General features: G+C 41.0%; 1 protein-coding gene across 1 annotated transcript in view; it reads left to right on the top strand.

Moving 5' to 3' along the window:
• LOC307139816 (NACHT, LRR and PYD domains-containing protein 12-like) overlaps positions 1–25,974 on the top strand; it is an 80,378-nt gene that overhangs the window by 32,251 nt on the left and 22,153 nt on the right. The window contains exons 5-10 of the mRNA XM_079838926.1: positions 72–267; positions 362–2,189; positions 13,835–14,005; positions 22,440–22,613; positions 22,829–22,999; positions 23,295–23,468. Of these exons, the coding sequence (XP_079695052.1) occupies positions 72–267; positions 362–2,189; positions 13,835–14,005; positions 22,440–22,613; positions 22,829–22,999; positions 23,295–23,468 (2,714 nt within the window). The remainder of the gene's footprint in view (positions 1–71; positions 268–361; positions 2,190–13,834; positions 14,006–22,439; positions 22,614–22,828; positions 23,000–23,294; positions 23,469–25,974) is intronic.

Below are 25,974 nucleotides of genomic sequence, written 5' to 3'. Positions count from 1 at the left end.
ACCAAATGTGGATGTAGATCTGGTTAAATTGTGTTATTATTATGCTCTTATTTTTCTTGCTTTGTTTGTAGGATCTTGAGAACAAAATGATCATGTTTCTGAAGAATGAACTGGAAAAGTTTAAGAAAATATTACAAAAAGAGAACACAGAATCCTTAGTGAAGGACTTTAATGAAAATAGATGCAGTATCAAAGCAGCAGCTCTTGATCTCACGCTACAGTATCTGAGAGAGATGAAGCAAGATGAAGCTGCTGATGCTCTAGAAGGTCTGAGACTCATGACCATCTGTCAGATTGACACTTATAAATGTAGGAGAGAAGATTAAGACTAAAACTATCTGTTTTCTGTTCTTGTGTTTAGATGAGCTGCTCTTCATTCCTCAGCTAAAGTGTGGCCTAAAGAAGAAGTATCAATGTGTGTTTGAAGGAATTGCGAAGCAAGGCGACTCCACACTTCTGAATAACATCTACACAGATCTCTATATCACTCAGGGTGGCAGTGAACAGGTCAATACTGAACATGAGGTCAGACAGATTGAAGTTGCTTCCAGGCGTCATGAATCTCAAGAGATACAGGTGGACTGCACACATTTGTTTGAAGCATCTGAACAAGACGAGGAAATCCGAACTGTTCTGACAAAAGGAGTCGCTGGCATTGGAAAATCAGTCTCTGTGCAAAAGTTTGTTCTGGACTGGGCTGAAGGAAAAAAGAATCAAGATATCAGCTTCATATTTCCTCTTCCATTCAGAGAGATGAACTTAAAGGAGAAAGAAAAACTAAGTTTGATGGATCTTATGACTCATTTTTTCCCAGAGACAAAAGGACTGAACCTTACAAGAAGGAATCGATTCAAAGTCCTGTTCATCCTTGATGGATTGGACGAATGTCGCCTTCCTCTGAAGTTTGACTGTAATGAGACGTGGTGTGATGTATCGTCACCAGCCTCTCTGGATGTTCTCCTGACGAACCTCATGAAGGGAAATCTGCTTCCTTCTGCTCTCATCTGGATCACCACCAGACCAGCAGCGGCCAGTAAGATTCCTCCTGACTGTATCGACCGGCTGACAGAGATACGAGGATTCAGTGATGCACAAAAGCAAGAGTACTTCAAAAAAAGATTCACGGATGAGAATCAGGCCAACACAATCATTGATCATGTTAAAAAATCAAAGAGTCTCTTTATCATGTGCCACATCCCAGTCTTCTGCTGGATTTCAGCCACTGTTCTCCAGAACATTCTGGAGGAGAAGAGAAACAATGATGTGGAAAACACTCAGGCTGATGAGATCTCTCAAACACAGCAGGAATCAAACACTGAAGACACTCCCAAGACTCTGACACAAATGTACACACACTTTCTCCGCTTTCAGATCCAGCAGAGCCGCCGGAAGTATGATGGAGAATACACACCAGATGTTTCCTGGGATAAAGACGCCATCCTTTCACTGGGGAAACTGGCATTTCATCAGCTGGAAAGGAGCAACTTGATCTTCTATGACACAGACCTGGAAGCCTGTGGTATTGACGTCTATAAGGCATCAGTGTACTCAGGCATATGTACCCAGATCTTTAAGGAGGAAACAGGGATCACTCTTGACACCATGTACTGCTTTGTTCACTTGAGCGTACAAGAGTTTATTGCAGCCATTTATGCACATCTGTTTCTAGACATCAACAAGACAAGTGTGTTTGATCATGAGTCTACAGAACAGGAAAACACAAATGTAACCATGATTGATTTTCTCAAGACTGCAGTGGACAAGGCGCTCGAGAGTGACAATGGACACCTGGACCTTTTCCTTCGCTTCCTCCTCGGTCTGTCACTCCAGTCCAATCGACGACTCTTACGAGAACTGATAACACAGCAAGACGACAATGACCAGAGCAACAAGGAAATAGTTCAGTACATCAAGCAGAAATTAGAAGATAATCTGCCTGCAGAGAGATCCATCAATCTGTTCCACTGTCTGAATGAACTGAACGACCAAACTCTGGTGAAAGAGATTCAGACCCACCTTAGCAAAGGAAGTCTCTCATCTGACCTTTCACCTGCCCAGTGGTCTGCTTTGGTCTTTGTGTTGTTGACATCAGAGGAAGAGCTGGAGGAGTTTGAGCTTCAGAAATTCAAGAAATCAGACGAGTGTCTCATTAGATTATCAGCAGTCATCAAAACCTCCAGAAGAGCTCTGTAAGTCAATTCATTTGTTTTTTCTCGTCAATTAATATGTTTTGGTCTCATCCAGGGCCGGATCTATGCAAAGGCATTCTAGACAAGTGCTTATACTCGCATGTCCAGACGAGATTACTGTCTGTGGGTTTTGCAAATATTTAATCAATTAAATTTCCGGCAATGACAGAGAAGCGTTGTCTCATAAATGACGGAACACTGCATGAAAAGTGGGATTTTCGACCCCGTAAACGCCTGTAGACTCCCGGAAATCTCCCTAATTTTCGGCAGTTTTCGACAATTTAGAGGCAGCGAACGTCGCGTTCGTCTGTGCCACAAATTGTCGTAAACGAACCATGACGTAGGTGGAGAGCCCCCCGCTGAGAGACCGCGCGGAGGTGCAACGCCTCTAATTAGCATATGAATAGCAGCGAAACCAGAGAGTCAACGGCCAGACTTGAATTTACTCACTCAGTATTGGCTGAAGCCACTACATTTAAAAAAGAAAAATCCCTCGTGATTGGTTGGCAGATCACTGCAAACCAATCATTATTGGTCACCCTGGCTCATTATAAATGTAAACCCCAATAATAATAATAAATATATATTTTATGTTGTAATAATTTATGTTTTATATTAATGTTATTGTGCTATGAACAACTCTATTCATACCATCAAGGAATATATGGGAAAATTTGCCCGGACCGTGCCGTTTATTCAAAGAAAGAGCTAATAAACACACAGCTGTTTATTCAAAGAAAGAGCTTTATTGTCAAACACACAACTATGTACAGTGCAGCAGTAATGTCTCTTATGTTGTCCTCCAAAAACGTCAAAAAGAAGCGCCCAAAACATTCGGGAAACACAGGCGTATATGGCGGTGGCCGCACAATCCATCCAGACACCCCGTCAACAATGCCGTCTTCCTCATCAGATGGGAGTTCAATGGTCGCGCACTTCCAGTCCATCTCATCCTCACCCAGCACACTTTGTCTCGCTTCCAGCAACTGTAATACAATCCATAAAGACAATAAGTAACCTGAGAAATACTCACATTGACAAAAAACGGATCTAATATAATAAATCTTACCCTTTTTCTTCTTGATCGACTCCGAGCTAAACTTCGCAGTTTCCGCCTGCTATGTAAGTTCAGGTTGTTTGTATCTGAAGCTCCGGCGTGTCGATTCATAATACGTCTTACAGGCAGCTGGAAAACAATTACATGAGACTGGTATTAATAAAAACAGTCACGGTAAAATTAAACAAGGAATGAGAAAAACATTGGAAGTTATACTTACAAACAATGTCGTCGTGGTCAGCGGTTAAATCTGGACTCGCGGAAATCGCTCCAAGCAGATAAGAGCTCACTGCTTCGCTATGAGGCGAGGATAGTCTGTGTAAACAAAATGTGCAGTTTTAAGCTTGGATCTATTAACGCATCCATTTCCTTATACAACTGAATAAAAGCATATTCTTTAAATCGTAACGCTATTTTACCCTTGCTGTGGTTCATAGCGCCTGCAGTTTGCCTCAGAGTTGTGAAGACGAAGACAGCCTCCTGAAAATGAGTCCAAAAAGTTGGCCGCTTCCATGCAGAGTTGAAGACGGCGTTCTTTCATTGTTGATCACGAAAAAGGAAAGTAGGGCTCCACTATGGAACGCGCCCGGGGCCAAATCTCTTTATACGAAACGCGTGACTATGACCGTGTCAACACGCACTGTTTGTCCGCGTGAAGCAGCAATTTTTCACGTGTTTCTTTTGTATGTGTAGACAAGCACATTCTGGTCGTGTAACAGGCATACACGCACAGTCGACGCACAGTTTTAACATGTTAAGAAGACACATTTGAACGTGTTTCTTAACGCGCACATTCTGTTTTTTTTAAAGCAGACTTACCTTTAGATGTAGCCTAGGCTACATGCATATTAATATAAGATATTAATTAATTGCTTAACTGACTACTGTGCTAGAGTAAAGTAGCCTAATGTTACAAAGTATATTAAGCAAATGCTTAATATTATACAATTATTATAATTTATCTATATGGGTTATTGTTTGTTTTTTAAAGTTAGGCTATATATAATTTCTAAAAGTATAAATAGGCTAATTTACACAGCACATATTTATAACTGAAAACACACACACACACACACACACAACTTTATTCACTTTCACATAATAATGTTTTTGTAATTTGGTGTTTAGTTTGTTGTATAGTTTGTTTATACTGTTCTGTCTCTGTTTTGTTTCCAGGAACATCTGATGAGTGCTATAATAAAATGACTTCATTATATTTAAAATATGTTTTTATATTCATTTTATTTATATTATTAATATTTTATTTACCCATAAACGTGTCTTTAGGAAGCCATAAGTTATAGAGACAAGAATAACTTTTGCCATTTAAATGCCACATTAATTTACTGAGGACCCATACAGCCAATGATCATGTGTGAAAACACTTATACATAAATTGATCACTTAGAAATCAAAACTAAGGTTTGAGAAAGAAAGAATATGCATACAACAAAATATATTGTTTCATAGCAGCTTCAGTAACAAGTTCAAAACAAATTCTGCTGTAAACCGGCTCTAACAAGCCAAAATAGTGTCAATTTTCAGCTCAAGTGACTTCAGTGTTGATTCAGTTCAGTTGATTTCAGTTCAACTGTAAAATTCCTCAGTTGTGCATATTTGTGTGTAGTTAGATATATGCAAAAACAACATTTTTGGAAGAGTTAAAATAGTTTTGCACAAAGTGTTGCTTTTGCAAGTGATGTCTGATGTTTTGCTTGTTGTGTGTTTTGTGTGTAGAGTTACAAGAAATGGAGCCATATTTTCAGAAATTGTGTGTAAGCAATTAGATAAAACTGTAAATGAATCCAGTTTATTTTAGTTCAGGACTCATAGTCCAGTTGTTAGTAATCTGTGCTTAATCTTTGTTCCAGGCAACAATTTTTTAACTCACGATTAACTAGATTAAGGCCTACTCTTGGCATAATTTAAACCCTGTCCAGGAAACCACCTCTTGAAAATCTGCATTGATAATTCATAAAATGTGGTGTGAGCTCAATTTAAATGACAATTACAGAAAAACACAATCTGATTTAACTATTAACACACAAACTTGTACTTTTCACATTTATGATTAATAGCCATTTAGAAATCATTCACAGTGCAGGGTGGAAAAATTAATTTGGTATGTAAACTGTATGCTTTACTTGATTTATTTGTGTGCTTTGGTTCATTGTCTTGTTGCATCACATAACCTCTCTAAAGGTTGAAGACATGAACTGCTGTCCTGTATTTAGTTTTTTTTACATAACATTGGTTATTGCTAATGACATAAAGAGTAATTAATCTACACAAGTTAATTAATCTTGACAAGTTGAATCTACTTAAAAAATTGGAGCAAACTGGTTGCCCTAAAAATTTAGTAATGTGAACTAAAACGAGTACATTTAACTTAAATTTAAGTTAAAGGTCCCATTCCGCATGATCCCATTGTTCAAACTTTAGTTAGTGTGTAATGTTGCTGTTAGAGCATAAATAATACCTGTAAAATTATAAAGCTCAAAGTTCAATGCCAAGCGAGATATTTTATTTAACAGAAGTTCCCTTTCAAAGCCTACAGCGAACGGCCGGCTTGAACTACATCCTGGTACTTCCTTCTTTAATTACGTCAGTAGAGCAGTAGAACAGACTTACCTCCGCCCACAAAGAATACGCGAAAAAGGGGGCGCGGTCTTGTTGCTGTCCCACGTGGAGAAGCGGACGGTCGCGTGGAGAAAAGGAACTGTTGCGTTGAGTGTGTTTATCGCCATGTCATCGAGACGCTGTTATTTTCATCCAGGAGTCAAATCACCTTTGTTTGGCTTTCCCAGGGACGCTGTAGAGATTATTGAACGCATACATCTCTCCGTTAAGAGGCGTGACCTTTCCAGTGCGCTAAGCTGCTGTAGAATCACAACACAGGACCTGCTGGCACCTGCGCTAAGCTGCGGTCGAATCACAGCACGGTAAACAACACGGTAAACGCTGGCACAATCAGAACTCGTTACGTATTTCTGAAGGAGGGACTTCATAGAAGAGGAAGTCACCAGCCGTTTTTATGACAGTGGAAACAGCGGTACACAGATAAGTACATTGTGTGAAAAATACTGTGTTTTTTTACACGCGAAACATGAACACATGTTATATTGCACACTGTAAACACAATCAAAGCTTCAAAAAAACACGAAGAACGGGACCTTTAACATTTTAACTTAAACTTTAAACTTGTTTTAGTTAAAAAAATTCAGAACCTAGATAAAACTCCCCCTGCTGCTACTCTGATTTACATTTGTGTAGTTCACAGCATGTTCATTTACATGATAAAGCCTCCCCTAGAATTAAGGGGAGGGGGAGTCATGGGGGGACAACTGCCAAGCAAGGCCCACGTCAATTTCCGACAATTTATGGCAGTTTTCGGTGTTGCCTGCAAATTGCAGTGCACAGTCGTAAACCTGAAGTTCCACGGCAATCTACAGTGCCACATACTGACGAAAAATCCCACTTTTCATGCAGTGGAAATATCTGTCAATGGCGGGAAAGAGTTAAAAAGACCTTGAGACTGAACGTCGTAACTCCATTAGATCTTCAAACTGTCAGTGAAACCTCATAACTCCACCCGTCTCTATTGTGGATGAAGTGCTGCACGCAGTTTGGACTGTTTCTGCTTGTTTGCAATGCAAGGGTAAATAACTGGTTGTTTGAATGAGTACAGCATTTTCTTTACTCAAGAAACATAATGTATATGAAGACAAGCCTGGATGTCAATGAACTTTTTAAATTTTAATGCGGGCAAAACGGAGCTTATCTGGATTGGGGTCTTGCTTCACCTGAGCTGTCAAATATAGGTGAGCTGACCCCATTTTGTAAACCTGTGGTCAAAAATCGAGGGGTACGCGACAATAACTTCAAATTTGCTCAACAGATCAATACAGTCATGAAATCCATTTCCCCCCCATTTACATCTATTGGCTAAGGTTAAACCTTTTCTTTCTTTTAATGATCTTGAAAAGGTGATCCATTCCTTTGTTTTTACGAGGCTTGACTATTGCAACTGTTTGTACGTGGGTGTCTGCCAAACAGATCATATTTCTCCAACTCTGTCTTCACTGGGCTGGTTGCCAGTCCAGTACAGGATAGATTTTAAGCTCCTGGTATTTCTTACAGGTGCACAAGCCTCCTAGGATTCTGAGGTCAGAGAACTAGCGAAGGGGTGAGCGGGCCTTTGCTGTGACAGCACCAATGAGATGGAATAGTCCACCACTTCACATTAGACTCGCTCCAACTCTAAACATTTTTAAAAGATGTTTGAAGCCACATCTTCTTTATCTAGCTTTTGAGACTGCAGTGTGTCGAGGCATTGTTTTTTTTCATTACTGTTTTTGGGTGTCTTCTCTGTATTTAAAAAAAAAAAGTACTACTGTACAGCACTTTTGTCAATGCTCTGTTGTTAAAAAACTAATTTATTCAACTGAAATAATCACAACACACTGGCCAATCTCAAAAAGGCCATAAAATGTGCCATAAAACTCCCTAATCAAACGAATCTGTCCAATAAGAGAGACATCAAACATGTGCAGTGTTGAGGGTTCTCCAGGACCAGGATTGGGAAACACTGATATACCGTATGAATTAATGGTCACTTTTTTATTGTTAACTGAAATCCACTAAATACACACTATAGAGAAAAACGTCTCGGTTACGTATGTAACCCTCGTTCCCTGAAGGAGGGAACGGAGACGTACGTCGGAACTGACCGACGAATTGGGATCTGTTTCCAGAGACCGACCTACTTCGAGTGATTAAAACGAGCCAATGGACATTGGCATGCGGTTCACACATTCCACGCACCGCCCCGCAGCGCGTGTATAAATACGGAAGTGGAATACCGCATCATTGCTTTTCAACTGAGGAGCCGAGATAAGTGACTCGGCCTTCAGCTGAAGCACAGCACCTGGCGATGGGACGTACGTCTCCGTTCCCTCCTTCAGGGAACGAGGTTTACATACGTAACCGAGACGTTCCCTTTCACGAATTGGGATCCCTACCAACACGCCAGGATGCTGGCCCTTCCAGCGTCCTGCCTGAGCTCGCTGGACCACTCCTATGTTAGAGTGGAAGTCAGGGATCCGGGCAGGAAGGACAGTCACTGCTGTTCCTGCAAGACCCACTCAGTGTGACTATTGGATAACGCTGGGAAAGCGTGCCCATCTCGGGAGATGGTACGCTGCGGAGCCATGTCCTTCAATGGAAGGAGAGGTGGAATACACGAATCCCCGTGAGGGGACCGCAACATATGGAACCCAGCCTACACACACATTCCACAAGCATACGGGTGCAGGCCTGGTGTCAGACGGCCGCCACGTCTGACACCGAAGGGGTGACGGAGGAACTCACAGGGTTAGCCGTTTCCGGGGAACACAACTGGAGCAGAATAGACGCACGTATCCGGCCCAGAGGGCGGGAGTGGCGTATGCAAGCCGACACTAGAACGGGCACTTAGCGCTGAAGTCCGAAGTCCCAACAGGCTGAGGTGACTGAGCACCATGTCCCTGTGTTTGCACAACTGCTCCCGAGACTGGGCGAGTATAAGCCAGTCGTCGAGATAGTTGAGTAAGCGAACGCCGCGTTCTCTGAGCGGAACAATGGCTGCCTCCACGACCTTCGTGAAGACGCGAGGCGACAGGGACAGCCCGAAGGGCAAGACTTTGTACTGATATGCCTTCCCCTCGAACGCAAAGCGTAGGAACGGTCTGTGTCGAGGAAGGATTGAGACATGAAAGTACGCGTCCTTCAGGTCGATCGCTGCGAACCAATCTCGGTGACGGATGCATTGGAAAATGCGTTTCTGCGTTAACATTTTGAACGGGAGCTTGTGCAGGGCCCGATTCAGAATGCGCAGGTCCAAGATTGGCCTAACCCACCCCCTTTCTTGGGTACAATGAAGTAGGGGCTCTAGAACCCCGACCTCATATCGGCAGGAGGAACCGGCTCGATCGCGCCCTTCGCCAGCAGGACATTGATCTCGGACCGCAAGACATGGGCATCGCTGGTGAAGAGGATGCCCCTGTACTTGGGAGGCCGGCGTGTGAATTGAATTGCATAGCCGAGTCTGATGGTACGGATGAGCCAGCGAGACGGCCTGGGGAGACCTAACCAGGCCTCCAGAGACTGAACTAGCAGGACCAACGGCACCACAGACGTACCCGGGGTGAGGCAGCGAGGTGGAGTATTCAGACCCGACTCGGGAGGCCCGGAGGCGGCCCGGAGTGTTGCCTGAATACTCCAGGAGGGGCAGAGAGTGGGTGAGAAGGCCCGGGGGCGTCCTCGGTGCCCAATCTGCTGCCCCCTGGCGAGGGGTGAGAGGGGAGGAAAGGAGTGGCAAGGCCCGGGGGCGTCGCACACTGCCAACCTGTCCCTCTCGGGGCTCAGGGAGGGAAGAAACTACTCTGAGAATGTGGGTACCGCTGGACTCCGGGGAACCAGCGGCAGGACCGAAACCAAAAAATATTCTCCCCCCGGTCCTCCTCTGAGCAATTCCTCTCTCGCTGGGCTGCCCGTTTCAGGGTCGCTTGCCCTTGTGCTTGATAGCAGGCTCGCGGGACCCTGGACGGGTTGGGCGCCTCCCTTGCGCCCGGTCACCTGCTGCCTGGGTGGAGGCTGCTGCTTGGCTTAGCAGGGGCGGAGGCGGACGCAGGGTGGCGCCCTCGGCGACAAGCAGATGGAGGTGCTGCAGCCGACGACTGGGTGGAGGCAGCAGCTGGTCGTCGGGGCAGGATTTTTTTTTTTTTTTAGCCACCTCCGTCTGCTTCTGGGCCACCAAGAACTGCTGGGCGAAGTTCTCGTTGGCGTCGCCGAAGAGGCCAGCCAGACATACAGGGGCGTTGAGGAACCGAACTTCGTCGGGCTCACGCATATCTGCCAGGTTTAGCCCCAGCTTCCTGGACCACTGGTGTGGACATCGCCTGATCCAGGGAGCGTGCAGTGACTTTCGTCACCCGGAGAGCGAGGTCTATATCATCTTGGAGTGAGCTTTACTGTACTGCTGACTGCCGTGACCAGACAAGGCATGCAGTTTGAATGCTGAATGATTGACCGTGGCAGTGGAGGGAAGATGAGTTTTCATCAACTTTAATTTAACAATGTAAATATTCTTCTGTCACTCACATAAGCTATGGAATGTCTTCAGAAGACTTTGAATATAGTGCACGAAAACGGAGAAATTTACTTTGGTCTATAACTCTCCCTTGTGCCCTAGGCCTATAAAATAGCGTAATAATCGCAGTTGTATGAAACAACTAAGGTTTGATCAAATAACCGCGATCAGACAGTTTTTTAATTATCGCCACAGGCCTTCCTAGGATGGCTTGAGGCAGAGTAAATTATGGGATAATTTTACAAACACAGAGACTGGAGCTTTCAATGTTGCTGCTATAGCTTTGGATAGAAAAAAATAAAGAAAATAAAGACGAGTGTGCAAATGATTTGGTGAAAAGCATTAACCATTAAAGGGGTGATGAATTGAGGAATCCACTTTCCTTTCAGCCTTTGGTATATAAAAGTTCATCGTGATATAACAATATCCTGTAAGTTTCAGAGCTGAAAACGTCCTTGTTAGTCAAAGAAAAGCTTTTATAGACACCAGGCCCAGAAAACGAGAGATTTCAGAATATGTCGACCACTGATGTAGTAGGACGCAGAAGCACCGCCTCAAGCCCGCCCACCAACTCGTGGAGCGAAACGATGCAGAATCGATTGTAAACACGATAGAGGTTGAGACTGGATTTGCAGACATATTGAGATTAAAACACAATGCTGTGCCTTCTGGATCCGACAGGAACAGTGCAACACACTTATATGAGTAAAACATGTTTTTTTATGTGTTAGTATTGCATTGTTACAGATCGTTTGATATCTATTGATTATATACCTTAGCACGCAGTCACAGCCTGGAGAAGGTGTTATTGGTTCATTCGTGATCAGACTCGGATTTGTAATGCCAGCACGCAAAGCCCAAAGACCTGGGCTCATGTGCTTTTCAGACGGGCTTGCGTGGTGTGTGTGTGTGTGTACAGTGTGCGGTTATATTCACTGATGATCGAGCGAAATGATACAAAAAATTATATTCCAATCAATCGCGGGTGGATGAGAGATGAATCATTGTGTTTGTTTGATAAAGACATTTTGCGCGCCCTGGCTGTGGGCTGGGCAATTCATTCCGGTTGCCGTTTGCCGCACGCTGTCACTGACAGGGGAGCAGAAGCTAGAGTTGTGCTGATGGACGATGATGGCTGACCGACATCACGATGGAGTGCCACCATCGTGATGCCACGCCCCCGTTGCGAGTCTGTTGTGAGTGCGACACACACTAATCCTCTTCTATAGTATTAGTTAAACTAAAAACTTAGCAGGGATTGCTCTGTAAATTAAATTGAGAATGTAACTAATGCATATATATATGCGCTTTTAAATACAGTAGTCTATGCCAGATATATAGCCTACATTTTGAAATAATTTGAGGCTTAAAAATACATAAGCATGCATGTTTATTTTAGCACTTCCGTCTGTGAAACAACACACTACAGCCTATAAAACATTTAAACGATTTTCAGTAAATAATGGTAACCTCAAGAAAAATATTTGATTCATAGGCCTACTATTTCCCTGCAAAGATGCATCATATACCGCTCTGTGCTTTGGGACACGAGCTGGATAGACACCTTCTCGAATATCTTCATGTTTTCTCCTGATGTTGCAAGTACACTTGTTGTAAAAGGTCTGAAGAGCGGACTTTATCTTCCACAGGGTCAAGACATTTAGGCAATGTTTGATTATTCACTGCCAGAGAAAACAAAACTAAAATCACCGCCGGTGTATGTGAAACGTGTGTGTGTGAAATGCGCTATTCAAATAAACCAAAACTGATGCGCCTTACCAAGTTTAATAACAAGAACAAACTGTGTTAAATAAAATTTGAAGTAAAAAGGTATTCGACCTACAGTGTTTTTTATACTTTACCACAGTAAAGGATGTGAATAGTTTTAATAGACTTAATTATAAGCAAACAAAAGGAAGAAACGTTTATAATCCCCTGCGAAAATGGGTGCGTTGTGAGTGAAGATTTGGGAAAAGAAACCAGATTTCCATGTCCATTGGGATAAAATGGATTAGGCCTATTGTTAAAATTCACGGAAAATCGATTGACCAGATCCAGATCGCAAAACAGAATGAAAAAGTGCTATCTGACCATTATTTCCTTTCTAGGCTAAACAAAGCTTTGTGCTTCACTCCTGAGGTAATATTCACGTGAAACAGCATTCACATACAAAACACTGGGTTAGTAAAATAACAAAATTATTTTTTTTAAGTAGAAAGTAGTATTTGTGTAAAGATATTAAAATAAAAAGAGCTCAACTCTTAAGTGGAAGGAAGCTATTTTTTTCCCCCTCACGTGCAACCTAGCGGATGAGTCATTATTTGGGTTAGTAAAAATAACGAAATGATAGTTTTAAGTAGAAAATAGTATTTATGTAGATATAGTATATTATATCTACATAAATAATATACCCCCCCCCCCCAAAAAAAAACGACGATATCATCGACCATCACAATGTTTTACTGTAAACATCGTCAACTGCCAATTTAGGGGACATCACCCAACCCTAGCAGAAGCACATTAAATATGCAAATCCTATCCAATCCTAGCCGTAGGCATTTACTTCCAAGTCTTCAGTGCGGCCCATCTAAACCAATCGTTTTTCAGAGAGCCTAAAAAAAAAGGCTGAATGTAAAAACCACGCAAACGTCATTAGTTGACCTCAGACAACAGTATAAAAAATAAAAAAGCCAGTTCATGACACCTTTAACCATTCCTTTGAACGAACACGACTACAGTGAGTGTATTTGTGTGTGTGTGTCAGTGTATGCACACGCTGTAGGGTTGCAGTCACTGGGCTATAATAATACTCATAGATCTAGCCTATGTGACGTAGCTGAGTATGATATGGCAATAAGGGACAGCCTATACGCTGGTCAAAATCGGCCCGACTCCCCAAATTTTTTCAACATTTGAAAATTATTGAAAGGAAGTGAGATGCTCGTCTTGTCTCATAATTTCTCTCACAAAATGTGAGCTACGACGATACAAGCATCAATGATTTCCACATGATTTCTCCCCAAAGAGAAAAAAAAATCACCTGCAAGCTCATACGATGGCAAAAATTGCACCGTGTGCCTGGCTTTACATAACTTCAATGCTGAAATCATTAATCCCCCAGCATCTCCACCTCAAGACAAAATATATAACTCATTGTCATTTAAACTATACATCTTAAGAATATTTAATTTAATCATGCTTAATTTTATCTAGCAAATCTGTCACTGAAACAAAAATAATCTATCATATATATAATAAATGTGAATAAAAAAGTAATAAATGCTAGTCCTTTTCCAGTGTAGCTCACCCTTCTATTTTTACATATGTTCACTTTGTGTGTGTGTGTGTGTGTGTGTGTGTGTGTGTGTATTATTTATGTAAAAAAAGGAAAATATTTTTAATATTTGTATATAAAAAACGATCCACCTAATTCTGTGATGTAATGTATTTGTCTTGTAGGCTAAATGATTGTGACTTAACAGACATAAGCTGTTCAGCTCTGGCTACAGTTCTTGGATCAGATACCAATCTGAAAGAGCTGAACATGAGCAATAATAATCTGCGGGATTCAGGAGTGAAGCTGCTCTGCTCTGGACTGAAGGATATAACGTGTAAATTGGAGATACTGAGGTAAGTTGTGTGACAACAATATATATTTTAAATATACGTATAATAATGAATTGTTTGCATGTTACTAAGTGTACAACTTATTTAGAGGTGTGACGATACATTTAGCTCACAAAATGAAACGATACACTCAAGAATAGAGATAGATTGATATGTGTTTTTCCATAGCCGATGTTTAGAGGTCAGGGTCAGCCGATATGTGCTGCCGATTTTTAGTGCTGATATCTTGAAGTTTTCCCTTTTATTTGCATGCTAAAATGTCACACTAATCAGGGCTCACGCTGAGGATTTTTTCTAGTGGTTAAAAGGTTTTACTTGCCCTGCCAAAAATGTTACTGGCCCCACCACAAAAAAGTAATAAATAAAATAGGCCTAGTTATTGTTTTTGATCCATGTAACCTTAATAAATAAGGTCGAAAAAGTCTAACATAATATAATCTCATATAAATTTAAAATATTGTTAAAAGATAGTATGTAATGAAATAAACAAAAAATAGAATTACGAGCAACAACACAAATCAATACAACAGAACAAACATACAATTGAAAAACAGTTATTTTCTGTGTTTTGATGTGGGTCTAAACTAGATTTTCAGGTACAGAAATAGAAATCAAAAATATAAAATATCACTGCAAAGTCTTCACTGTATAAATATAGATTAAATACAAAGTTCAGTCATGAAACTCTATTAATCGCCGATTGGTTCTTTCAGTTCTACGACACCAACCAATCGGAGGTACTTCCTCATCTACGTGGCTTTACTTATACCGTATCCTAGCAGCTCTCCGCATACTGCGCAATCATGAGAACTCCGATTATCCCACCTCCTCCCCAGCGCCACCTGTAGAGATCTGCTTGGGGTTACATCATTCTGTAGCAGCCTTCCTTTTTGTTATCTTGACTAAGCTGAACATTATGTATTTGCTCAGCAGCAGCAGCAGCGTAGCAGATCTCGTCTGCCAAAATCAAGCCTATGTACATTCCATGCTCTATGCTAATAAAATGCTGGTTGAATCTATTTCCCTCCGAGAGTTGTCATGATTGAACTCTTATTAAAGTTATTCAGTCAAGAGCAGTAGGGGGCGCTGTGACGCATCTCCTGAATGAGTACAGAATCTCTCCTGATCAAAACACAGATGAAGAAGAAGCAGAACGAGCAATCTCATATAAGCAGATGCGTATGAAAATAATGCGGTCTCCTCAGTAATAAACAGCATTTAAATCAAAACGGCTGTTTTGATGTCGACCCAGGACAAGTTATAGGACTGTGAAGCTTTGAGGTGTTGATTGACTCCATTGACTCTATCTGTGTTTTCATTGTTATGAATCCGATCCAGATCTAACGTTAGTATTTGACAACATTTTTACTCAAAATTTTTCTTTTTTCATGACACATTCAAGTGTTGATAGAAAATAATGCCTGAAGTGAGAATAAAACAGAGTCTGTTCTTTTGATATATTGCATGTTCAGATTTTCATACTGTGGGCCATGAAACTTGTGAAAATGACAAAACATTTCGGTGACTGGCATATTTCATGTTTACGTTCACTTAAAAGACATACCCGACTATGTTTACGATGCTACTCGACAAGACAGGCATTTTGACATAATTTTGTATGAATATTCGCGACTTTAAATCGGCGCTACTAAACACGGATATCGGCCGATATATTACAAAATGACAAATATCGGTCTGATATATCAGCCGACCTCTAATTAGTACCGGTACTTTAACCCCTTAAACCCGAAGTGTACCACCCGCGGTTACTAAGCAACCACTCAATGCAATAACATAAAATAGGTATCATTTTAAAGCTTCTCTTTTAAAGAATCAGCTTTTCAATGCATCTATCCATTTTCGGCAACTCTAAACGAGCGGTGAGTTATTCATCTAAAACGGAGTGTACCGCCCGCGGGCGCCACCTAGCTGTGAAAAAATTGTCATATTTTTCTAAACTCCTGCATGAATCAACATAAAATAGGTGTCATTTGAAAGCTGTTGTGAACTTCAGTTGTTTCGTGAAGAAGAGACCAGGAGACGTCGGATCAAGACAGAAGTGATTCTTTTAATGAGCACTCTCTGTGCTGCAGGTCGTCCGAAAACAGTCTGATTTAATTGTATACCTGATAGGTTATATACATTCCAAAGGGGGAGGGATTTACATTGAGGTTGAACAAAGCATGTTAATTAAATATACAGGTTTTGGGAAAACCTGCCCAGACAGAGTATCACCCACTCCTAATCAGCATAACTATTCAAACGCTAATGCTAGCCAGGAACTCCAATTCCAAGAGCCATCCCAGAGCCTTTAAAGACAAAAGGGGCAATGTCTGGGCTCCGAAAAGGTGGGATCTCAGTAATCTGACTCATTTAAAACACAATAGCGAAAACAGGTCTGGCAGGAAAGGAGACTCTTGCTAGAGCCTCTGAAAATCAGTAAAACAGGTCTGGAAGATTTGCATAGCAGACTAATTCATCTGATATCATCATTTTTACCTAAAATGCTAAATGCAATGTACTTTCTTAAATTTGTAATTCAACAATCCCCCCTTTGGGAGTTCTAATAACTACCACATAATACAAATTTAAACCTTCATCAGTCCATTCTATAGCTTATGTTTTTTAGCATAAGCCCCATCGTCTAGTCATGTAACTTGGAAAAAGTTACAGGCACATATCACTTTCTCTGTGTTGATTGTCTGTAGTGACGAATGACATGCTGCCACAGAAACAAACATGCCACTAGGGTCCGTGTAGTTCATTACGGGTAATATTCTTTTGTTGTTGGAACAGTCCTTGTGAGTCCTTTGTTGACCTTACAGGTTTCTGAACCATGAAGAATTATCTTCAGTCATCTGATGTAATTTTGCTGAAAAATCAAGAATGTCTTGTTGGATTTTTGTTCAAGAGTCCTTGACCACCATGTTTGTGCATAAGTGAGTCCTTGAATGCAGCCATCTTCTTTGTTGGTGGTAGGAGAGCAACCAGGGTGCACCTGCCATTGAATTGGCTGAGCAGGATGTTATATACAGATGTTCCTCCCATCATGTGCCACCCATGGGATTCCTGCTCCTACTGAAGGCAGGTGTGGCATGCAAACGTTCTTTCCAGCAAACAAGGTGTTTCTTGACATATTCATCAGCTCTAAGAATATGTTGTTTCTGGAGTCTACACTTTGTGCGATGTCCATGATGAGTAGTAGCAGGGCAATCTTGATCATGTTGATGGAAGAATGAAGTTCCCTTAGATCATTCTCTGCGTTGTGTATATATTTTTTTTCTTTCGTGACAGTTGACTCATTAGTGGGTCTAGTTGTCCTTCAGAGGTTGTGGCTTCATACGCAGGTGAGGATCGGTGCATATGGGTCTGGGGACAGCCATCAAGTGGTATCCGCACAAAGAAAAACAAAAGACAACAGAGCAGTACTTGTTCTAAAAGACTGCAAACGTTAGGGTTGTCTCGGTTTTTATCTGAGTCCGCTATTGTTGTTCTTTCTTTCCCTATTTCTTAATTCCTGTGACACCTAAAGAAACAGTGAGGTAAGGATGGACTAGTGGATGGGGATGCCTACAAGGGAATCTTCGCCGCAGGTTTGGCCCCCGAATGCTTTTTGCATTCAGTTCTTTCCTGGGCTCCTCACTGATTTGTGTCCTACCCTATCCCTGTTGGTGGGGGAACAACTTTATAGTGTGACACATGATCCAGGTTTTCCTTCCCTGACACAAAACTGCAGCTGCTGTAATGTTACCTTCAATCACTTGAGCTGAACCATCAACAAACAACTCCAATTCTGCATTCTCAATGGGAGTTTCTGCTATTTCATCCGTAGTTGCGTATGTAAGCGTAACACAATCATGAGTCATTTCATCCTCTAACAAAACTTCAGTCATTGCAGACGTACATGAGGATGGGTTCGTGACTGGTTTACGCTGTAAAACAATGTTCGGGGCTGTGACGCTAAATTTCACTGAATCAACAGGCACATCAGATACTGATTGAATGGCTATATCTGTTTCAAAGAAAGCTTGCAAGTCAGGATAAGCGTTATCAGTCTGACTAACTTCATTCACATCAGTTTTCTCTACAGCTTTGTTGAGGTTCAAATTCTTAGTCAAAGAAGCTACTCTAGCACAGAGTTCTTTGTTCTGTTTGTTAATCAAACAAAAGAAAATAGAAAAGGTCATGCTTGACTGAATAAATTTTAATATATTGATTAAGTATTTTCTTATCTTTAGAATGTTGATATCATTATCATTTGCTGACGCTGTCGGTGTGTGAATGGGTGAATGTGAGGCAATGTGTAAAGCGCTTTGGATAGCCATTGGTCTGTTAAAAGCGCTGTATAAATGCAATCCATTTACCATTTACCATTTGATATAGCAACTGTTCAAGTGTCAAGTAAGTTTCATAATGTTTCTCCTTTAACCCTAAATAAAATATCATACTGTATCGTCCCTCATAACCGGTAGTAGGGATGTCACAAGTACCCAGACTTCGGTACCAAGTCGGTACTGAAATTATAAAAATGTGACGATACCAGCATTTCTGACCTGAGTATTTTCAGAACCCGCAGCTGCGTTCAGTCACATCCGTGTTTATCTAAGCTCAGGGCTCCAGACTGTAGCCAAATATATACTAGTATATTTGTATATTAAACTGCAAAATACTATTTAAATATTACTCCTGCATGTTCTGCGTCTCTCTCTGTGTGAATGACGGGTGGTCACACTCGCTCGCTCCCTTGTTAGTCTCTGCCATGTCCCTATATGAGGACACAAACGCATAAACCGTCACTTCATGAGAATTTACCGTTTAATTTGAGAAAACTGTCATATCATGAACACAGACACTCAAAGGTCTTCACAGCAACCCGTCAAAATAAATTTTTTATTTAAAAAAATTGAAATTAACAAAATATATTAGGCCACTGTTGTAGCCTACAGTAGATTTAGCTACGCCTCTATACAATAATAATAATAATAATATGTCTTTACTAATAATAATAATTATGCCTAGATGGTTGATTTTTTTTCACTTGATCTTTTTTATAAACTGTTTACTTTTAAACAGCATACAGCCTTTAAATTGTAAGACCACTAAATTCGTTCCAGGCTATCAATCTGCGGTTGAAGGACACTGCACATTCGGTGTTTTCAGCTGGGTAGAAAGGATTATTTTTAATTAATCTTTATCTGACTCCATCATTATCATAATCTCGAATTTAGGTTAGAATGCGAATTGGTTGTTTGGTAATTTATATTTAATAGTTAGTCACACATTTAGTCATCCTGTTTAACCTTTTGTTGTAATTATACTGTTCCATAAGCCACTAGAGATTATGTCAGAATAGATCAAAAATGTAACAATTTTATTAACAGTCAGGTAAATGTATAATGCCAATTACATAATCAATTCAAAGATAATACATACATAACATCAAATACTCTGTAGCAAAGAATGATATATTGATACCAGACTTCTGAATATTACATAACGCAGAGCGTCTTCATAGACCCCCTGCGTTATGGGCTGCACTCATTACAGTATTCAGCCCGATCTTTCAGCTACATCGCTTTAAGTACTCAGACCAGACAGAAACCTCTTTCAAATGGAAACACATGTTAACAATGGCAATTTACATTTAATCACTATCCCAAATGACCTGTATCAACAAGAGACCAAATGGCTCCAACAGCCACACCCACCGTCATGAGCAAAATATCTCTAAGCTCTAAAAACTCTTAGTATCTTCTTGTATAGTTCTGTGGTGATGAGATTTTTGTACCAGTCGCACTGAGACATTTCAAACGATATCAAACACATATAATACTGTATAGTGAGAACTGACATTTAAATCATACAGGTTTTGGGTGAATTCTAGGTGATCTCAGCATGAGGGGGAGTAGGATGGGGGAGATTCAGGTGTAGCGTTTTAGGGTTACATATATTATTAAATTAAATTAGCTCAATAGGGAATTATGGGTATTAATATTTAGGGATTTATGATTAATCATATCAGGTTAAATTCGAATCATAAATCTCCAAAATCACCCAAAAAGGGGGATACCTAACCTAGGTGTTTATGCTATATATATATATATATATATATATATATATAGTTAACAACAATTTATTGCAATTAACTACGGATATATATCTATATTAAATAATCACAGAATAACCTTGAAGGAGTTGATTCAAAATTCCTCTGATCCGTTCTGTTTAACGAACGAGCAGTAATCCTTTATCCACTCTCACAAGGTCTATTCTTTCTACCCAATTTTCGGGAAGCTTATCCCCTTGGCCACAAAGGATAAACTTTCCGAACTATGATATTAATTAAAGCATTCAAAGATACTTATAAGAGCTCGTAGCTTAGACCTTACATAAAAGGGATTCGTGTTTTGTGAGCGACAACAATGACAATCAAGCGTGGATACAATGGCTTTAATAATTGATAGGCTACTATGATTACATGCGACTAAATAAGGAATACATGTATATACAGAATAACGAAAAGTAAAGAAAGAGGATGAGAAGAAAGGAAGGGAGGAAAGGTATGATCGGGTCCGATCTGACACTTTCCCAAACGTAACCACTAGAGCCAGCAAGAATCATTATCACCTTAAACAAGGGTACAATCTTAAAACGTATCTAAATTTCGATAGAATTGATACTTGCATGGTTTCTTTGTGTTGTGTAAAGCAAGATTTGTGCGTTGGCGTTTCTCAGAGTGTTCATGCGCTGAAGCTCTCTCTCCGTTTGGTCCTTCTGGAGCTTAGTCGGTCCGCGGGAGATTTAAAGGTGTTTAGAAGCGAGTGTCTTGCAAGGGAAAGTTCATCTCGTCCAAGCTGGGGAAGTTCCTCAAGCGCTGCCTGGATGGAGCGCGCCGCAGGCCGTGTCGCGGAGCGCGTCGATCTTCAAAGGAAACAACCGGCTTCGCTGGGCCGCGCGAGCTCGGGACCGAAGCCGGCGAGCCACGCGGACGTGACGGGAGGAAAAGAAAGCTTGTCTCGTCGGAGTCCTTGCAAGTTGACTGAGCAAAGATATGCTTGTGTAACTGTCCTTTAAAGTCCATTAACCTACGCCTATCTTTCCTGAGATGACCAATCATTGGTGTGAATTTCAGGCGGGAGAGAATTTCTTTGTTCTGACTTTATAACTCGATGGAATGTTCTTGTGGGAGGCCAGAATCAGTCAAGTTTTACTCCAAAAGGACTAAACATACTAACGGTACATCTCATAATCATATACTTTGAACCATTGACTAAGACAAGTAAAAAGAAACCTTTAGACATCAAACATGCCTTGGTTTAAACACATAAAAGCAGTATAACTTCTTTACAGAGCCATTTTGAGCATTTAAGATGACTTTTACATAACATGAACATATACAATATAGGAAGCATGCATATACTTAAGAAATCATCATATCTGTAATTTCTGGGATAGTTTAATTAAAGGCTATATAAAGAGGAATGCTTGTGTATGTGCGTGTTGAGGTGATTCTCCGGCTATTCTCAACTGAGGGTTGAGTTAGAGGTCTGGCTGATTAGGATCTGATTGAAGCTCTCACAGGGCCATCATCGTATCTTCTGGTCACACTCTAGCTGGTCATAAACCAGTCAGTGGTGTAATCTAACTCAGACTTGTTGGAGCCATTGTAGCAGGGATACTAATTAATATGCAGAGCTGAGGAAGAGAAAAGCATCTCTGATGTTTCTCAAAACGACTCATCCCTTTGATCCTATGAGAGAGAGACTCCAGACGCTACACAGGGGAAGGGGAATGTAAATTAAGGTCATTCTCAATTGATTCACTCAGTGTGACGTTGTATCAGAGTGATAACTGAACGAGTGGATTCAGATGTTAATCTCTTTTATTTTCTCAGACAGTCCTTGCTCCTCAGTCAGACAATCTGGCCTTGCTTTTTTACAGTCTTTCAAAATGTTTATGTATTATTTAATTATAATGATTATCATCATAAATAAGAAACGTAACACATTTTTAAAAAAATTACATAGTAAAATAAAAAAATAAAAAAATAGCTGTTGTACTGAAATTGGTACAGAGAACCATAAAAATGTTATGGTATTGGTACCGACTACTGGAATTTTGGTACCGAGACATCCCTAACGGGTAGTATAACAACCCAATAAGAAAGCTTAATTATACTAGTTTGACATGACATAAAAAAAATGGAAAGCTTTTGTGTAAACTTTCAAAATCCTCCCTCACCTCGCTCATCTTCCGTGAACGCAACAGAGAAAACCAACGCATGCAAAATCTGAGGTCAAATTAAATTATTTAGTATTTTCCGTTGCAGATATACAGTAAATGGAGGATTAGGGTTTTACATGGATTTATATTGTTCTGGTGGTGTTCAGAATAACTGATTAATCAGCCGAATGTAACATGTTCCTCTCTGTTGTAGACTCTCTAACTGCAGTGTAACAGAAGAAGGTTATAAAGCTCTGGCTTCAGCTCTGAGATCAAACCCTTCACACCTGATAGAGCTGGATCTCACAGGAAATTATCCTGGACCATCAGGAGTGAAGGAACTCCATGATTTACTTGAGGATCCAAACTCTCAACTGAAGACACTGAGGTGAAACCGGATCAAATAACATACAAAATAAATTATAGAAATATTATTTCAGTAAAACAATAAGCTGTTCAATCTGTTGTTGCATCACAGTTGACTGTGATTTGAAGACAAAGATCATGTAAAATGGTTTTCCTCAGCAGCAACGGCTGGATGTGTTCATTACAGCAGGTTTAGTTGAGAACTGAACTGAATCCGCTTCATCTTCCCTTCTGCAGGTTTTTGAGTCCTGCTGCAGATGAAGCCTGTCAGTATGTGAATAGAGTTGTGGGTATAAACCCGTTACTCCTGAGGAAGCTGAATCTGAGTGGACATGAACTTGGAGACACAGGAGCGAATCAGCTCGCTGCTCTACTGCAGGATAAACACTGTCAACTCAACACACTGACGTGAGGATTGATCATTTATAATCTTACTTTACTCTTAATACTAATGTTACTGGAGCTGATATAACATTTCCTGACATGACCTGAGTTCACATTATATTTGTGCAACATTTTTCACTTTAGTATTTTGTGATCTGGTGAAATAATGATGATCTCACTCCCTCTGTTTTATTTGCTTATGAAGATGATGTGACTTTACAGAATAAAGACTATTTTATTTTATTTTCTCTCTCTCTCTCTCTCTCTCTCTCTCTCTCTCTCTCTCTCTCTCTCTCTCTCTCTCTCTCTGCTAATGTAGGTTAAGCTGCTGTGATATGACAGATGAAGGTTGTTCTGCTGTGACTTCAGCTCTGAAATCAAACCCATCACACCTGAGAGAGCTGGACCTGAGCTGGAATAAACTAGGAGACTCTGGAGTGAGAAACCTCAGTGATCTACTGATGAACCCACAATCACAGCTGGAGAAACTACAGTTAGTATCATTATACTGTACAGTTACAGTGTGATTACAGTTCACTGTTTAGCTCAAGTTATACTGTAGCATTGCATCTTCTGGCCTTTGCCATTGGTCACAATTAAAATTAAGTGTTGAACTAGAAAATAATTGCATTTCAAGTATTGGAAACAATGAACTGATTGTATACACTGTAAGTCTGGGTAAGATGCCCCCCTGGGTAAGATGACCCACCACAACCTTCATTTTTTTTCTCCTGATTTTGTAATGTTAAATAGAATTGATGATTTAGTATTTTACATTAAAGGAGGGGTCTATTGCTATTTCATGCATTCTCCCTTATTTACTGTTAAAGAGTTGATTCTCATGCCAAACACAGACAAAATAAAAAAATAAAAAAAGATTTGGACGCATGACGGAATATTTCTGTGCAAAATACACTCCTTCAGGATTCAAACAAGCTTCAGAAAGTTTGAGTATGGCCCTGTATGACGTCATAAAGGGCGGGATTCCTTCTGTGTGCACTTCTTCTTGATATATGCGTGCACACACACACACACACACACACACATCACCCAGGGTGAGAGCAAGAGGGCGTCCATCACTGAGGTTCGTTCGGGTTACGGGAGCCATCGGCGGTGCTGGCGTTGTGTTTTTAGACACGAGATTAACAATGTCACTAAAGAAGTGTGTGTGTGTGTGTGTGTGTGTGTGTGTGTGTGTGTGTGTGTGTGTGTGTGAGGGAAAGCTCACCTTGTTCAGCTTCACAAATAACCCAGTGTTAAGGGAACAGTGGATGCAGTTTGTGTTTCCGGAGTTCCCCTTCGAGGGAACTTGAACTGCTTCATCGTGACGACACTTTGGGGAATGCCCCTCGCATAAAAGCGTCTGAAGAAACAGTAGAATCAGCCTAATCCGATTGGTGTTGCGTGATGACGTAGTATGTGACGGCACACCCGGAAGATACAAAGAGACGTCTGAACGCAACAGAGATAGCTTTTTTGCTCTTCAGCGTTAGCGCTCTGTGTTACCAGTCTGAGAGTATTTGGTGTTGTTATCTACCAACGTTGTTTTCACAAGCATGCAGGGCTCGCGAATTCCATGGCCGGTCCCGTGCTGTTGAGGCAGCATGGTTTATCTATCATGGACTCGCAGATGGGTCTGTCAAGGGAACTTGAGAGTGCTTAGGCATCTTCTCCTTCCCGGTGACAGCTCCATTGTTCTCCTTCCCCGCGTGGAAGCCCGCTCTGCAGCTTCTTCCCCCGGGGTGGAGGACCCGATGCGTGAGCTGTCTGATTCTGAGGAATTAGATGGGCTCCGTATTCCTAATTCCTAATGCAGATTCAACCTTGCGTTGCAGATGCGGCACGCAGGTTTTGGTCTGCTATTAGAGTGATACAACGTGACACGGTGAGGAGGGATACTGTGGGTGCGAGGCATGCAGTCAGCTCCTGAGGGGGCGGGTTGTTTTCATTGAGAAATATCTCGACGCGTACTGCCGTGCGCCTTTCGGGTGTTTCAGCCTCGCGCCTGTTTGGCTTTTTTCTCGAGGGATGAAAGCCAGTTGTATTATAACGGCTTGAACCTGGTTGCTGAGGCAACGTGTGGTTTATGAGTCCGTTTAAATACAATAAAACAGTATCGTCTGATGATTGTGGCTGCATTTAATTCTGAGGAATTAAATGAAATATGATCTGACTTTGAGGAGTTAGACATTCAGCCTATCATTCAGACCATGTTTTACCGTATTTGTGAAATGTGATACTGTTTGGCTTTCTTCTCGAGTGATGAAAGCCAATTGTAATATATAACGGCTTGAGCCACGTTGCTGAGGCAACATGTGGTTTACGAGCCGTATATAATACAATAAAGCAGTATCGTCTGATGATTGTGGCTGCGTTTTATTCTGAGAATTTAAATGAAATATGATCTGACTTTGAGGAGTTAGATATTCAGCCTATCATTCAGACCATGTTTCACCGTATTTGTGAAATGTGATACTGTTTGGCTTTCTTCTCAAGGGATAAAAGCCAACTGTATTATAACTGCTTGAGCCACGTTGCTGAGGCAACGTGTGATTTTCGAGCCGTATATAATACAATAAAACAGTATCGTCTGATGATTATGGCTGCATTTAATTCTGAGGAATTAAATAAAATCTGACTTTTAGGAGTTAGATATTCAGCCTATCATTCAGACCATGTTTCACCTTACTATGGCTGCATTTAATTCCGAGGAATTCAATTAAAATATTATCTGACTTTGAGGAGTTAGATATATTTTTTACTCAGCCTATCATTCAGACCACGTTGCACGGGTTGGGTGATTATGATGACATTTAATTCTGAGGAATTGAGTGTCATGTTATCTGACTTTGTTAAGTTAGATACTTTAATCAGTCTGTCACCCAAGCGTGTTTGACTTGTCTGGATATCCATCTAAGATTGGAGGTTGCGGCCCTGTCGAGCTGCTCCCTTAGATGAGGCCCCTGCTGGCCGGCCCCCTCTCCCGGGTAGGAGCGATC

Source organism: Gobio gobio, assembly GCF_949357685.1.
Source record: "Gobio gobio genome assembly, chromosome: 16".
Lineage (NCBI taxonomy): Eukaryota > Metazoa > Chordata > Actinopteri > Cypriniformes > Gobionidae > Gobio > Gobio gobio.
This window is presented reverse-complemented; position numbering and strand designations above follow the sequence as displayed.